Genomic DNA, 17,783 nt, shown 5'->3' with positions numbered 1-17,783 from the left:
ACCGTTTGGCTGTGGCGTTATTTTCCATCATCTGTCTTGGCACACGCATGACGAGCTGGCGCGAAAACAAGACACAGCTCAACGCTAAACCCTTACCAGCTGGCTGTTTTGCCAGTGAGAGCAATGCAGCTTCAGCGCAGAACAAGCTTGCACACATTTCCCTTTAATCACTGTGTAGCGCTGGCTAATAAAATTATATTTGATTTTGCTTAGTTAAAACTGCCTGATGCATTTTAGAGATAAAGTAGTAGTGCTAAAATATTAATAAAATATGCACGGTAGTTGTTAAATCCTTCATGTAATAAATGGTGGCTCATGGATGTGAGACTACAGCTTATAGCCTGATAAAAATTTGTATCCCCAGCCAGTACTGGAAAATAAATAAAAACGAATCAAAGATTAGAAGAAGATGGGATCGTGTTGTTGTGTCTATTTTCGGTTAAGAAGTAAAAAAAATCCACAATACTTTTATTGCCTGGAGAGAATGTGTGTAGTTTTCCATCAGCTTCACACAGCTAGCTAATTTGTGAACACTGATGAAGCATTTATGATTGCAGGATTTAGTACTTAGCAATCTACAGAGTCCATTGTTGCAGGAGAAATCAGCCTCTTCTGTGAGGAACTTCTGCCTGTACAGCCTAAAACCTTACGTTTCCCACTGCAATGTTTGAGTAAAGCTAAAATGTGAAGCCAAGTTATACGAAGATAAAAAATAAAGAATGTAAAACCCAAGAACAAAATGGGACATGAAACCCCATCCCACTAGTAAGTCACTCCTAACGTGAAGCCAAAAAGCTGAGGCTGTTTACAGAAGCTGTATATCTTTGGCCCTGCTATTCATTTTTGGGGTTCGATTTCTGGTATCATTTCCACTTATCTTGGTATATCCATAATGTGAGCAAAGTGAGCTCCTCCAAAGCTTCTGATTCTTCAGCATAAAACAAAAACAAAAACAACTTCATTTGACCTTAAAATGATAAAACTTGTTGCTACCTAAATTACTTGAAAATTATTCCTGCACTCAACTTGGGTGGGTTGTTAATGAAGTGGAACATGTAAATATGTTTTATATTTACAATGTGTCATTACACTCACAATTGAGTATTCATTTATGGTCTCACGGAACAATTACACAGTGTTACTGCACAGACTAATACATAGTAATAATGGTATTATATGAAGAGAAACCCAAAAAGTAATACATTGCGGCTCTTCTCCCACAGTGTCCTGTTGACGTGTTTTCTGTTATCTTCTGTCATCACTGTGGTTGTGTATGAATTAATGTCAGTGTGCTGGTTTTAAATGTGGCTTCAGCGGTTCTCAGTCTTGTGCCTTACAATACACTTTCAACTTCCTTAAGTATAAAAGGTCCATTAACAAAAACAACTGCGTGATGTTGAAGTCGTGCTGCTATTGGGACATTTCAACTGACATTACTGTAAAATATTATATAGACTTATCAAAGACTCTCACTGCCAAAATGCATAGCTGTTCTCATAAAAGAAAATGTGCTTGTCTTAGTTCTGACAAACCTGATTTGTTCTATTAAATGAATGCACACAACAAATGTGACACAGATGGGACAGGACACATGAGACCAGACAGGCACAAATGAAATGAAAAAGAAAAGGTGAGAGTGGAGGGGAAACGGCCAAAGGGTCTTCCTTTTGCTTGGTTTATTACACACCGCCTTTTTCTTGATTTTGGCAGCCTTCTGAACCCTCTGGCAAGCGGGCGGGCAGGTCGTTGGGACGGGACAGGGTCAGCGGATACGGGAGCACAAAAAACAGGAGGGAGAGTAGGAGGAAATAAAGAAGGTAAATAAAAGAAGGTAAGACAGTAAAGCCCCAAACCAAACGGCAGGTGTGCTATCACTACTCTCAGAAACAGACAGAGAGAGACAGACAGAGAGAGAGAAAGTGAAAGAGATACAGAGATGAAGTGTGTGTGTGTGTGTGTGTGGTTGTGTATGTCTTTGTGGAGATAGCGCTCACACAGCCGTGTTGGTTATCAGATACGAATCAAAACAGCAATTACAGAGGGCAATAATTGCTTTCTCTCAAATCAAAAGCATGCAGACATGAACTTACACAGTTCCTGTGCTCTTAACACCCATATAAAGCTCTATAAGGAGGCTTTGTTTCTTCTTATAAGCATAAACGGCTCAGAAAAATGAGAAAGTATTGAAGCTGGCCTGTGTGTACAATATACTGGCACTGCTCTTACCACCGTCCATGCTCATGTCACAGTCTAAGTGTTTTTACTAGTAAGACAACAGCACTGACAGAGGCACGTTAGGAGATAAAGCTGGTTGCAAGCATTTAAAGCGTGCGTTTGGAGTTTGTTCTCTTAGCTGCCTAAAAAAAAGTCGAGTCACTGTGCCTGGAATTTAACATTTGAGACCAACACTGAGGAAGTTTTACACGGCTAATGTGTCTGAGGAGTTCATCAGTAATTCTGGTCTTGTTGTGGTCCCTATGGTTATTGAACTTATACTGATAATCCTTTATGGTGCTTTGTAATAATTCAGAATCATCCCATCTGAATAAAGTTCAAGTTGAACTTACTGCTCTTCTCTCTATCTGTGATCGACCAGAGGAAATGTTCTTGACCCTCGTCATGTTTTCCCAGTCTGAGAAGGAGCCACTGGGTAGCGTTGTGATGAAGAACGGGTCCACTGAACAAGAAGTAGTCTGGTTTTTTTTTCTTATAAAGTTTACTCTAAAGCTTACTGAAGTCGTCAGCTGTCACGCAAGACAAACATCTGAGGCTTTCAGCAACATCTAGTGCTCTGCTGAGGAGCTGAGGAAGGAGGGGATAAACAGCAGGGAAGACTGAGTGGAGGGACGGGGGTGAAGCTGCATGAATATTACATCAAACAGAGTGAGCATCATGCCAAAAGGATCTCGGCACTAGTCTGTTTCGAGCTTACATGAATGCTTGTTTGGGTTCATCTGGAGCCACATGCTTGAATGGCTGCACGGTATTGCATGTTTGGTAGGCTTTGAGTGCAGTCGACACTTGAGGCAGTTTCAGTATCCAAGATTAAAAATCTTGTTTGCCATACAGCAACTAGACTGGCCTTGAGGGACAAATCAGGGAGATAATGGACAACTTCCTGTTCAATGGACCTGTTCCAAGCAGGGGAAGGCAGTAAAAGGTGATAGCTAACAGTTGCCATGGTTTCATCGTTTCATCCTGACAAGACTTTTTGCAGATAAGGCAAATTGTGCATGACAGAGAGTGAGCAAGCAAGTGAGAGAACCAAACACAGATTGGGTAAATGTGAGATGATGCCAGCAGACACCCTCAGTGGTAAATAGGGCTTTTAGTCTGAAACCAACCAACAGTCCAAAAGACTTTCAGCCAATTCATCACTTTTCCTATCGCCGGATTGTGACTCCTCAGAGTCTTTCACGACAAAATCTAATTTCACTTGTTAAAGTCACAAATTACAGAAGTTTTGCAACAGACTTTAGGTTGTAGTCACAATGTATGACTCAACATCAAAATTCAATACTTTGCTGATATGGACTGAAAAGCTTCTGTGGGACCAAGCATCGAAACTGTCAAGTGCCAAACTTGGGTGTATACAAGTATTGTTTGGGTATGAGTATAGCATCCTGGATTGTACTGGCCAAGACAACTGCCCGTTTAAATATTACATTATTTAATTTTATTTTGCAGCATAATTAATTGTAATACATCAAGATTCATTTTGGAGCCTACACAAGGTCCACTCACCACCAATCCTAAATTGAAGTGGGACGGATTATACTCCACTTGAGCATGTATAATTAAAGCATAGGGCTGAGAGCTGTTGAAGCCTTCATCCATCTGAGTCAGTCCCTTAATGTAGGAACCAAATATGTTAATAATATGTTAATTTACCTACTGTTACCAAACATAAAAAACCTGTAAAATGAGTCTACAGCAGAGGCAATGTGACCAAAACGGATCTCTTCAATGGCACGGGCTGGACTCTTGAACCTGACTGTTGTTTACCTTTTCATACCACTCTGATGTTTGCTGATATCATGTACCATGATAGCTGACCTGATACTTCAAAACACATACAGAAAGTTTGTCTCTGTCTCTGTTCCTATGCGTTTTTTTCATTCCTGACACACCTCACATTAGTACGCATTCGCGTGTATCCATCTCACTGGTGACCAGTTTCATTACAGCATGCAACTTTCTAAAAGTAGACAACTACTCAGGAGGTCATTTAATATTTAGAAATACAGCCTAAGCTTGTGTTCAGATGAGAAGAAGATTAAAGAGACTGGAGTCTGGGTGGCAACTGTGCACCAAAACATCCGCGCTGAATGATGTCATTAAGTCACGAAACAATGTGCACTGATCTCATGAGTCACAGTCCACAACTAAGAAATGTAAGAAAGCTGAAAGCCTACATTTTCCTCAAAGTGGACTGTTTCTGTTGACACTTTGGGCAGAGTAACAGTGATGAACAGTGCAATCAAGCTAATGGAAAAGAATATGAGGCAATCTCCTCATGCTCCACTGGTACTACCCAAAGTATTTTTCTGAAAGTGCACTGGAATATCATCATCACAGCAACATTAGTGAACAGCAGGGAGCGAGTGTCAACAAGGGAAATATAAGGTTCACATGCCAGCAGTCCCATTATCCAGCCAGCTGGGTCAAACACATGCCCTGCAGCCCAATCTGGCCAAGTTCTTTAGTTGCCCTAAAAGACCACTCATGCCTAATATATGACTGTAATGCTTTGCTCTAGACGCAAACTGCACTGATGTTCATGTAAATTTTATTAAGAGCAAAACAGACCAGATATAAAACTAAAAATACCTAAGGTTAACTATTAAGTTCAAATGCTAAAACATTTAACCAACATGCTGAAATAGCAGGGTTTCACTTTGCTTGAGTTTGAGTTGGAAATGCATGTACTTCCCCCACCATATATGTCTAACGTAATGTGACAAATGAATTCAGATACTGTATGACAAATACGATCAAACATGCAGTATTAGCCAAGTAAAGCTGCTCGACACATTTCCTGCAGGGCCTCTGTATATTTTTGACAGTGTTACCAATGCAGCCTAAATAACACCAAGATGGCTGTAACATTATGCTGGCATCTCCAGGGAGAAGAGGGAGAACTGCCATCATTCTGTATAAAATGCTCTGAAACAGCAACACTGAGCAGTGATCGGATGTTGTCTCCTAGGATGCAAACAAACGCATCTCAACAACATTTACAAGAGTGCTCAGTAACTTAGAGTGGAACAGCTGTTTTCCACTTTAGGAACTTTTCCAGGAAGCAAATTACATTTTAAGATAATAAATTACATTTTCTGGCTTCCACAAAGTCCAAACTCTGGTGGTTTGTGTGTTGTGTTACAACTTGTGTAAACTATTAATCTGTAGAGGAAGAAATCATTAGTTTGGAATAATATCAATATTAGGACAAGAGATCTGCAATGTTTATTGTTAAATCCCAAGTTCCAGTATGTAGTCGACTTGTACAAAACCCCCCACAAAGTTAGGATGGTTCCCACACCATCAGAAAGTGCTACCCCTTGGAGTCAGGAAGTTTAACCCCTGGTTCTTCTGCTCAAAATGCAGGTGAAGTTTCTGAGCTTCTGAAAAGGTTCTTGATTCCTTGGAAACGTTCCTGCAGCAGAACCTGCCCTTTAGTTCCTGAAGTTTCTTAGGAACGAATGGATGTGGAGATCTTCAGATCATAAACTAATATCAACGTGTGTGTATTTGCATGTGTGAGTCACTGTGGCCGGGTGTGAGCGAGTATGATTTTGAGTACCTTGACCCTGCTGACGGCCTCCTGGGCCTGCATCATGCGTATGTTCTTGGAGGGGTTCCTCTCGGACAGCAGCTGAGTGGAGCCCAGATAGTTAGCAGCAAAAATAATTCCATCAATCAGATCCTCTGGTTCGCAGGGTCCTGGGACTGGGCCAGGGAGAAGCAGAGAGGACGGTAATTAACAAGGAGATACAAGGAAGGACAGAGACTGAAAGGGTCGGGGTGTGAGAGTATTGTTATCACTGGAGTCAATATGTTGTGTGGAGAAATAGAGCCAAACACTGTTGCTCTGGAGAAGCAGAGATGGAGATAACAGGCTCGGCTGTATTGAGCAGTGAGATGGCCACTGGCTGTGAGCTGATGGAGGTGCAGAGCTGGTGGGAGACTGGGCCGAGATTAAACTGCGTCTGTGAAATGTAGATGTGGACTCTCAAACACCCACTCGGGGACACAATGTGCTGTCATGATCTGAAGGAGCAGACAGGCAGCTAGCTAAGCTCCTAACACATTATTAGGCCGAGCATCTGCCCAGAGGCAGGGGAAGAGCACTGGAAGAGAGCCTGTGATGTGACAGACTGAGGGCAAACTGATACTTGGAACGGTTTCGTGCAATTACAATATTTTGATTTCATCCCCCCCCACAGGTGTGCAGACAGATTATCTTACCATCAACAAAGCTGGGGAATGATGCAACCTTCTTTGTTGGCTGGAAGACAAAAACAGGATATGATAGATAAATACAGTAAATTAAGTAAACCAGTCTAAACCTTAAAGTTTCACTCTGTGAATGTTGTCAGGTGTTAGACTTGGCTCAGCTCTGCTGCTTAGCTTCATGGGCAATATTGCACTCAAACAGCACGTGTTTATGAAATAAAGCATCAAATCCTATGTGCAGCATTAAGTGCAGCAAAATCAACTGCCTGGAGTTTTGACATGATGCGTAAGGTACCCTTCTGGGTTACTTGAATTAAGTATTAGAAAAACATGGACGAGGAGAGATTGTAAAGATACAGAAATATCCTGTAAAACCATTTCTGTGGTTTAATTGTACGGTCAGAAAAAGGACAGGTTACATGTAATTGTTTTTATTTCAGTGGTTGCATAACAGTGACTGCGATTAATGTTAGACCTCCAACAAACATCCAAGCTGACACTCCTATCGTGTAAGACATGATGCTCTCTACTCTCTTGATTTATAGTTGGTTTTCACAAACTGCCATGACAATCCTATTCAACAGTACTAGCTTAAAATTGACCCAAAATGTTATGAAAGTTATGAAATGTTACAAAAGTGACCTGCTACTACAATAACTGTATTTTCTTTTCCATCACAGGCGTCAAATGTGGGAAATTGTGGTTCTACCAGACAGCAGAAATGCAAAAAAAACCCCACCTCACTTGATGATACAAAATAACCCTGACATTTACAAAATTTTATCATGTATGGACAGACAAAAGGCTAAATGTGTGAAAGGGTGAATTTGAAAAAAGAGGCATAAAGGTCATTATAAACAAGGCAGGAACCCCAATAGAAATCAATTTTCATAACTGACAATCTCGATCTCTTCAGAGAAAGTGGCTTCTGCTTAGAGAACACACTCAGCTGTTTCTGTTATTTGTCCTTCATTCACAGTTACTTTCATTTACAACTTGGTACTTATACTCATGCAAAAACTGAATAACTGTGCCTTGCCCAAAGGCCCTGCTAAAGTGGACGTGGAGGGAGTGTCAAGCGTTACTCATCCACTTTGCACTGTGACTGTGCTGTGGGAGGTGGAGGAGGGAGGAGGAAGTTACAGACAAGACACGGCCACAGACAGAGCTGTGAATTGTGATGTGATGAGATTCAAACACTCATTACCCTGGAGCAACAGGATGCCCTCCTGGTCAATACACAATCAGAAAGTGTACCCTACCCACAGATGGGAAGGTGTGGTTGGAGTCTGTGCAGGAAGCATCAACTGCAGACATGTCAGCGAAAAATGCCTCTCATAAAAACACACACATGCTGCTTAATTACCAGGACGCTATTCACACCGCGAGCAGAGGACATGAGATGAGGTTGTAATCACATAATTATTAATTTACTCAGTCATACCACACACATGCTCACAAAAGCATACACACATAAACAACAAAATCATCTGTCTTAATAGTAAATGACCTTGCAAGAGGTATAAAGGATGATGGAAACGCTGCGACAGAGTAACATCTTACCTCTGGTACATTGTTGTTCTCCAAGGGAACGTTGAGGTCGGAGCGCTGCTGTTTCCTGGGTTGCTCTGCACCGTTGCTCACCTGGAAGTTCAACACATAAGAACAGGTGTGAGCTGCTAAAAATTTTAATAAGTACAATAGTGGAGGGTGGCTGGTGTTTGCAATGGGAAGCAGAGGTTCAAGTGGGAGGTTTTGAATATGCTGGCAGACCTGATGTTGGCAACGTTAGAGTGTTAGAGTCCTGCACTGTCTAATCATAACAAAGAAAAAGTGTTTAAAAAAAATAAAATGAACCATCTTAAGCTCAAACTGCTCTAAGCTGGTACGTGGTCAAGTTCTGTCTTTGACTTGTCCTCCAGTCAGCTCTTTCTTTTGTCTCATCTCACATAAACGGGCATAAAGTACATCTAGCATATAATCCCACAGAGGGAGGATTACATTTATTCCCCTGGATATCCATCTTGCAGTCCACAACTTTTCATTAAAATTCAGTCATGTAACTGGCTGGAATGAAATCCTCCTGTCAATAAAACCTCCTCCTTCATGTTGCAGGGAAACAATGAAATTCAGAACAACATACTGTGCTGTGTGCCTCCAGAATTGAAATTAATTACAGCAAACATGACATTAGTGGCCTCATTTACAAAAAGAAAGCTAAATGTAAAGCCCTGATCAGTATTCATCATGCTGCTCAACTTAGTTGTGTAAACAACCATTTAAATAATGAGATTCGTCTTCTGTGAGAAGGCATGCAAACTGTGATGTTCTGCAAAACTGTTTTCATGTTCAAAATCCCAAGTGAATCCAGTCAAACCCTGCGTGTGACTTCACTGGCAACTGGTGCAAACAGTCTTTTAGAAAATCGTCAGCGTTGTTTAATTTCAGGCTACTTTAACAGTATATACACAAGGCTCAGTCTTCTAACATGGATTATCCAAGTGAAGCTACTTAAGAAAAGTTGTAAACTGGTGTAATAAACATGTAAGAAATAACAAAATGGTTTTTAGAAATAAACTGGATCCTTTTATATCAAAAAAGAAAAAGAAACAACTTTAGAAGCAGGATTTTATGGGGAACAAAGTCTAAATGTCTAAAAACATTAAGTCTGTGACAGAACTTGTCCATTGGCTCATTGGCAATTACACTAACACTAGCACTGACATACTGGTGGCTAAAACGTGTAGCGTCATACAAATATACAAATATGCAATATGCAAAATACTATTACAATTCTGTGTAATATATTGCTCAAAATAGCAGAATAAGCGGGTAGATGACTCCTCTCTGTTTTAAAACCATTCTTCTAACAAAATCTTTTGCCTGTGCTCAAATTTACTGTTGACCTGGTTCATTCAGGGGTCATGTTGAAGTACAGAGAACCTTTCATTTGACAACAGAGGTCTGAATGACCGAATCCTCTCAGTGAGTCTGGGAGCCCTCTGAATCTGCAGTGTACTCTACCTTCTGCCAAATCTAATCTAGTTATACTGTCTGACCCATTTCTGTGTTACAAATGAGCTACACAGTGAATGTACAAGCACATGTGCACAGTGTGGAGCAGGTGTGTATCAGCATGCTGCCCACAGGAGACTATCTATGCTCTCCTTTTACCATCTGACTTTTAGAAGATGGGGGTAGCTCTATGTGTGCTTGAGCCAATCGATGGTTCTTTACAATGTGTGCGCATTCATCCTCTGTGAGAGGGAGAAAGATGAGGAGGGGGACATCTCAAGGTAACACAGGGGAGGGGGAAAGGCTCAAGCTATTATCTGGATGGTGATGAGCCACACGTCACCTGTAACTCATCTCCAGCTCCTCACCACAAGTCTCTTTTAAACACATGGTGGAAAGAGTATCTGCACATTATTATTATTTTACATACATGCATTTTACATCTTATTTTTAATGCCAAGGCTTTGATTGCATTTGCATTGTTTTGCTGAGACTATTGTTGCTATGTTCTGTCTTTTCTCTCCTTTGTGCACTTTTCTCTGTATGTATGTATGTATGTAGGCTATTTCAACACACTGGAAATTGAAAGCTGTAATTCAACTGAAAGGGAAATCCAAGTGATCTTGACTTTTAAAAATCACCATACAGTATATAATTTAGTAACTATATAATACAGAAAAGACATTTAAACATGTGACGTGTGTGAAAAGTAAAACTGATGATGATGATGGCTGCTTGATTCACATTGGCTCACTGACAGACCACCATGGTTTGCAGGGACACTTGAATAAAACAGCACCACAGTTAATGTTATCAGTAACTCTTACCTTTTTCCTACAATGACAAGTCAAAATGACTGCAGTGAAAAGGGCCCATTAGCTTTAAATGTAGCACTTTTCGAAGCACGGGAAAGCAGTAATCATTACATCGCATAGATTATACATCAATAGAAATCCACTAGAATTTTCAAATAGCAAGGGCTGCCATTTTATTAGGCTTTAATATACATTATTACCAACGTATAACCAGAGGTAAAATGTTTATTCTTCTGGTTTCAGTTGTGCAGGCTAACTATACGAACAAAATCAAAATTTCGTCAGCTATATGGTTAATGTGTTCTCTGCACATTTGTTCATATTTCCTACCTAAAAAAATAAGCTGCACTTTGTATCATTTAGGTGTTTGGAAGTATAGAGTATATATAGTAAGCTGTATTTAGTAAGACAGCGTCTTTTTCAGACAGGTATAGTCAAGTGCATATGGCAACTGGTGGACAGGAAACATTAGTGGGTATCCTTAAATTTAAGTTTTAAGCAAATCGCTGTTTTTGAATGGAAGTGAACGTTTTTGGAGCTCTTTTGTTTTCTTAATGCCTAATTGTGTTTATAGTCCATCCACTACATGTTTGCTGATACTGTAAATGGGTAAATATGGAACAAATAACAATGTCCACTTTACTCTGTCAAAAGCAGCTTACCTGCTCCTGTGTCCATCTCTGCCTGTCTTCAGGGGAGCGTGGATGTGCCTTGAGGCCCCTCTGCAGGTCAGGGTTGCTGTGGTGCATGGAGGGCAGGTTCAGGGACTTGGGCCTGCTGTCGTGGCGATGGTGAGCTGGTGGGTAGGGCGCCACGTCAGGCTTGGGGTGAGGGTAGTCACTTGGTGCGGGGTCCTGTGCCAGCTCCTCTGGGCTTTGGTCAGTGCCACTGCTTAGGCTCCCCATGCTCATACTCATCTTGATCTCCGCAACAATTTGGTCAATGTCCTCCTCAGCCTCCTCCCCTGTCTCCCCCTCCACCACCAGCACTTTACGGCTACGGTATGGGGAGACTCGCACCGAGTTCCCATTGTCCTCTGGGGCATAGTAGTCTCCAGTGTAGGCCCTTCCATGCCTGTCCTCCTCGTCAACCTCCTCATCTTCTTCCTCATTAGGGCAGTACTCCTCGCTCTCTGCCTCCTCCTCTTCCTCTCGGGCGTGCAGAGGGTCCTGCAGGGAAGGTTGGTGGTGGAGATGATGGTGGTGGTCCAGGATGGGTTCTGGTCTTCCATTGTATATCTGTTCGTCCGGATCTTGCTCCACTACCTCACAGCGTACCTCCCCCTCTCCCTCACCCCAGTCCTCCACCCTGTGTCTCTCTCGCCCCACCCACTGCTCCTGCCTGGCCTGACCTTCCTCTCTCCACTCCTCCCTCACCTCCTCATCTCCCGGTCTCCACTCTTCCCTCACCTCTTCCTCCTCTTCCCTCCACTCTTCCCTCACTGCTCCCTCTCCTTCCTCATCCTCTACCCATTCCTCCTCCCTCCCCTCACCCTCAACCTCTCCCTCCTGGACCCATTCTTCCACGGGCTCCTGGCATTCATCAGTATGTGCTCCACCGGACTGCATGGTGCCAGCACAGTCCACCTGATTGCGGCTGTGGCTGTGGTTGCAGTCTCCTTGGTTGTTGCAATCCATACCTTCCAGGTAGCTGTCATCCTCTGGGCAGTAGCGGATGTAGTAAGTCACACCTTCATCCTCCTCTGCCAGCCCTGCAGTGATGTATGATCACAAACAGACATATATTTTAGTTCTTTATCACAAACAAAAATCACAACAAGCAGTGATACTTTCACACTTACTTATTTGGATAATCCACAATCAGTTCCGATTTGGAACTAAGGTTACCAATTGGATGGATGGATGGTGGAAAAATGGATAATGGAGGGGCAAAGATAAAGTCTTTATCAGCAGTAATAATGAAATATGTATCATCCACCTGATTAACATTGTACTCACCATCATCATAGTCTTCCTCCTCATCTGAGGTGTTGTTAATGTAGTCAGAGCTGGAGTCATCATCCAAGCTGTCAGCTCCATCGTGGAAATCTGCGCCGTCGTGTTCATCTTGGTCTTGTTCATGTTCTGGCGTGGAGGGTGTTGCCGGCCGCTGGTCCTCCAATTCTGCATCTGCTTGGCTGCTGTACCGCTTCACTTCAACCTCTGGATCTACATCCACTACTGGATGATTGCAACTCACTTCTTGAGACTTGGGAGAAGAATATTGTGCCTTACAACGTCGGGGGAGGGGTTTTGGATCATGTGACTCTTTGGGGTAGCGGACTGGGCGTTGCACAAGAGGGAGGGCTTTCAGATCACATGACTCTGTAGGATGAGGAGAGGGACAGGAGGTGGGGCCTGGGGCAGCCATACTGTTTCTTCCACTGGTCCCCGGCCTCTTCCTATGAGCCATGATTGGCGGCTTACAGGCCATGCATTGCTATTGGTTTGATCCTAGAATAAAAATGGACAAAAGCAGTGTCAGAGCAACATCAGATAAACTGTCAATCCACCCATGCATGCAGATACACAAGAAAGGAGTATAGTATAATAGAACAGAATAAAATGTTCAAAGCTAAAGCTGGTGAGTTTTCAAGCGTTTTATACGGGTGTGTGTTTGTGTATTTCATCAGGCCAAGAAAGGTCACAGCACCCCTCGTGAAAATGGCAAATACACACAGTTCCTTTGATCAAACACCTATATACACGCAGTACATCCTTACAAACACAGTCCTCCATTTACCTCTCTTTTCTTCCCTCTGCATACAGCTGCAACATATTTGCACTGCCTGACAAAACAATCAATTCCTGTAATTGAACACAACAGCCCCCGTTTTAGTTCAGCCACATTCAGAGTAACACTTTTGTGCTTACTTAGTGCAACTATGGTGTCAAATACACAACATATCACTCAGAGTCAGCCTTCAGTAGCTTGCTGACTGAGAATAGTCAACCTGGAAGGCAATAAAGTCTCTTTATAAACAAGACCTTGTTAAATAGTAGCAGGTTAGAAGACAGTGAATTATTTCTTGCTGTGTTAGACTAACCAATTACAAGACTAAAAATCCCAGTACATGTTTTTCCCGTGTTACTGTCAAACACCAAAACTCAACTGTCAAAGTCATGCCCAGTCTTTTAACTGCTACATAATCCAGTTAGATGAACATGACTGTATTTTAGCATTCATTATGTTAAAATTGAGAGAAAGCAGGCAGACTACAGATACAGTGTATGTAAAGTAATAGGCTTACTTTTCCATACACAAAAACAGAGGTTATTCAAAAAAAGTGGGCTACTGTTACCAGCCCCCCCCACATAATGTTTTTTCTGTGCCCTATCATCTAGTTTGTGCCTATCCCCTCTGCGCTGTGTCATCCAGTTGCCATGAGCAATTGCCCTTAGAGGCGTGTTGTTTCTTCTTTCCCCCGTTTTCCTTCACCATAATTACATTTTCCACTGCCAGTGATTATGCTGGTTAATTAGCTCCAAAACCTGGCACGAACACATCCCTTCTAAAACACAAACAGAGAAAAGAAGCACACACATGTACACTACAGTTGGTTGCTCCACAGGCCCACTGCAAAGTCAGGGGACAGGGTATGTCACAAAAATAAGAGCACCTCCATGGTGGTGACTAGACACAAGTACGCACATGTTGCACAACTGCTGAAATATAGCAGCATGTATAATGAAGCAATTTTGTGCATCATTTAAAGCAGTTCATACAAGGTTTTCACTGCAAATGCCTTAAAATGACCTCAGCTTGTTAACATCTAGGAAACTGTGCGTTGACTTTATCTCTTACCTCAGCTCCTGAGCCGAAATGTGGCGTACAAAAGCGCTAGGATCTGCTACAACAACGGCTCCATCCTCAACTCACCTCACTTCCCTCCCACACATCTCTCTTTGCTCCTCCCTTCCCCCCACCAGCTGCTACACAGCAGGCACCTCCATGACTCCTCCCACCTTTTTTTTCCTCATTACAGCCTAGCATCCTCCTGTAGAGAAACAGCCCCACCTTGCCCAATTCCCCAGAGCTGAGGGTAAGGATTGGTAACTATGGGTAACTGCATCCCCTGGGGACTGATACCCTTTGACCTTCTCTTTGTTGGTTTCCTGTATTCATGAGCACTCTTTTTGTTGTGTGGTCTCTCTGTCTCTCTGAGATTTTTCCTGAGCATCATTACAACTGCTGTGTAGATTTGGAAATCCTATAAGTCTGTGGCCAGGTGGCTTTTCACAAATCTGCTTTTGTCAGCATCAAGACAAACAGGGGATTTGTCCCACCTGTTTACACATGCTACAACTATGCTTGCACACACACGGTGTGAATACATGCCATGAGGCTAGTTTGTACGTGAACTTTAAGAATCTCTTTGTCCATGTACCAACCAATCCACGACCGCAAATTTAATTATGACTTTGCATCTAAGCTCCCCTGCATTTATCATCACAAGCAGAATCCTAATTATTATTAAGTGGTGCCCACTGCTCAACAAAACATCCATAATTTTACTTGTAGAAGTAGAGGAAGAAAACATATGTATTACAATAGACAGTGCAGCTGCATGGAAAGGTACGTTTACACAAGCCATGTAGTATGCCTAGTAGAGTCACAGGTGTTAAACACCTTTAATTACTGACTGGAAGTTCAATGTCTTGCTCATTAGCACTGTGTCAGTTTCTGTTTTTTTTTCCACTGCCATTTTCCCATCTAGTTTTGGGACTTTATGATCAAAACACAAAATATAGTTTAAATATAATTTTAATGTCATTTGATTTTGTAGTGATGTTTCATCCAGTCATCACCATCTTACACAAATTAAATTTAAGCATCAGGTTCAGTCTTTCATCTTTGCATTCAGGCACCACTGGGCCATGTGTGTCCACACAGGTGGCCCTAATGTTTCTCCATATTTTTCACTTCAACGTCTTCTATGCTTTGACAAGCAAAACAGCACAAGGTGACTAAGTAAGACAAAGCAAAAACTTTATTGTGCCATTTACAATTATTTTATCAGACATGTTCTTGATTTGTTTTCAGAACAATTAGACTCATGATGCCAGGAAAATCGTTGCCTAATTTGTTTTGTTTGTCTCTCTGTAATGCTATGTGGCATTAAATTCAGACTACAGACTAATTATTGTCTTTTATGTGAGAATGTATGCGAGTATCCATCGTCAGCTGGCTCTCAGATACTTTTTGTTGTGTGCAACTTTAAACATCAAGCAACGTAAGCAGCTAATTTTAAGTCTTTTGGATTCTAACTCACTAACTTCAATGTCAAACGAATTCTGAGTTTCCTCAGGTGTTGTTTTTATATTATCTGTCCATCCTGTGCTAATGGCAACCTATATATACATATTCTTATATTGATTTGACTTCTTCCTACAAGTTCTCTAACAGGTTGTTTCTCTGCCTTCTGCCTAATACATGCAGGGATGTGCTCCAGCCCCATGAAAACCTGAATAGACGTGGAGTGGCTAAGGAAGATGAATCAAAGGCTGGTGAAAAAAAGAAATCAGAATTCAGGTGGGTCCATCACTTTACATTACTTTCTACGTCCCACCTGAACACGCACGTTAAGTATCAGTCTCCAGCATAAATGCCCTGAAATGTAAGCGCTGATTCAAATGGTTACCTTCATCACTAAAATAGGCTCCACATACACACACACATACGCACACACATACACACACACACCAACAGTATTAAAAGCAACATACCAGCCTGTCTGCCTGCAGTATCCCAATTGCCTGTTCCGAACTGCAGCTGGGGACCACTTGTGCAAGGCTGTCACTGTGGATAGACCTATTCATGTCTGCCACAAAAGACTTCATCTACAGTAAGATAAAGCTTTAAATTACCCCACACACACACACTCCCCCTGCTTGGCACACACACTTGTCTTAAAAGTGTGTGTGCGTGTGTGTGTGCGCCTAAAAGCAGGGCTGCAGAGAGGACGGAGGGCAAGAGAAGCAGTTCAAAAACAGCAGATGGCTCGGCCAGAGTGTGGGCCACGGGAATACTAATGTCTCTCTGCCTTGAATTCTAAGTTATGACCTCTGTCCTTAGCTGTGAATTCAACAGTCAGGCTTCAACAGAGAAAAGGCAAGACAGAGCAGATGAGAGCGGTGTTTACCCCACAAAGTGTCAAAGAAACATGAAAGCAGACGATTGCCATCCATCGGTAACATGGCTATTTAAAGCTTCTTTAAATGAAATAATCCAGGGGAAAGGTGTCTTTTTTCAGGACACCAGCATTGGAACAATTCTTCTTAGGAAGTGGGGAAGTAATGATCAAAATCACTGAGGTATTAAACTTTCAGGTACTTCGAGAGATGAAAACAAACAAATAACACAGAATTCCAGCAGTGCTTATTCATGTAAGAAATGTGGCTTCAAATCTATTGCACCTCTGGCCACACCCAACGTTACTGATCCAGCAGTGAGGTCACTGAGGACTGATGCACCCTGGAGTACAACTCTACACTGCAGCATGCTGAGAAGGATATGAGCCAGAACCCAGATTTCAGTCTGAATACAGTTTATCACAGTTCAGTTTGAATTTTACCTCCGCAAAGAAGGTCATGTTGTCACTCAGGTTTGCTGGTTCGTTTGTCAGCAGGATTAGGAAAAACTACTGGCCCAGTTTTCATGAGAATTGGTGCAAAGACGTAGGATGAGCCAAAGAAGAACCCATTAAATTTTTGTGTGGAAGTTATTTTCTGTTATGTTCTAAAGCACAAATAAACATAAACCATACAGGAAGATGCCAAACAGACAACACACTTGCAGGTTTTTCTCTCATCCACAGTGGGACACAGCAATCTAACCTGGCAACAAGCCTGGTCTGACCTCACGCCCTGTGCGCTGTTATTGGATAATGCCCACAAACGCCCCCAAAACGCCGAATTAAACAATAACAGTAAGAAAATACAGGTATGTTCAGGGTGTCAGATAACAACACACTTATGGGTCATGTGATGTTTGAGAGGTGATGCTGATGCTTCAGCAACTCGGGAACATATTTGGACATAATTCTAACTTTTGGAAACATATCCAGACATGAAGTGGTTGCACTTGCAGTGGTTTGCATATCAAGAGTGGAGGACATATGTGCTCTACAAGTGCCCTTAATTCCAAGTTGAAGAGTTAGTTATTAATATATTTTTGCACCTATTTGCATATTGCTATTCATATCAATATCAGTAAACTTGTGCTAAAATTGTGCTGTTAATTTCAACCATTTAGCACCACCTGAGTTTCACCACTGTTTTCCAAACATAAAACATATTCAGTCAGGCCTAGTTTTTATATATATATATATATATATATATATATATATATATATATTATATATATTTTTTTCCAGTAATACTGAGTAATGTTAATTCTCTAAATGAGGTTAACGCTATCTTTCATGATCTACATCCAAACATGCATTAAAACAAACTGCTCGCTCGTTCGCTCACTAAATGAGATGATTCTCACACA

The 17,783-nt window shown here is 41.8% G+C and overlaps 1 protein-coding gene across 6 annotated transcripts in view; it reads right to left on the bottom strand.

Moving 5' to 3' along the window:
• apba2b (amyloid beta (A4) precursor protein-binding, family A, member 2b) overlaps window positions 1–17,783 on the bottom strand; it is a 53,417-nt gene that overhangs the window by 9,454 nt on the left and 26,180 nt on the right. For 4 of the 6 annotated variants that reach the window (XM_046388834.1, XM_046388808.1, XM_046388817.1 and 1 more), the window contains 6 exons: window positions 12,245–12,739; window positions 10,949–11,997; window positions 8,020–8,100; window positions 6,469–6,508; window positions 5,804–5,949; window positions 1,688–1,723 (listed from right to left, as the gene is read on the bottom strand). In XM_046388834.1, the coding sequence (XP_046244790.1) occupies window positions 1,688–1,723; window positions 5,804–5,949; window positions 6,469–6,508; window positions 8,020–8,100; window positions 10,949–11,997; window positions 12,245–12,719 (1,827 nt within the window). In that variant the 5' untranslated portion in view covers window positions 12,720–12,739. Of the gene's footprint in view, window positions 1–1,687; window positions 1,724–5,803; window positions 5,950–6,468; window positions 6,509–8,019; window positions 8,101–10,948; window positions 11,998–12,244; window positions 12,740–14,090; window positions 14,182–17,783 lie in introns of those variants that run through there. The other 2 variants (XM_046388825.1, XM_046388843.1) reach the window with 2 other exon arrangements.

This window comes from Scatophagus argus, chromosome 1, assembly GCF_020382885.2.
Source record: "Scatophagus argus isolate fScaArg1 chromosome 1, fScaArg1.pri, whole genome shotgun sequence".
NCBI classification, from domain to species: domain Eukaryota; kingdom Metazoa; phylum Chordata; class Actinopteri; family Scatophagidae; genus Scatophagus; species Scatophagus argus.
The sequence above is the reverse complement of the archived record's forward strand: the minus strand, read 5'-3'. Positions and strand labels throughout refer to the sequence as shown.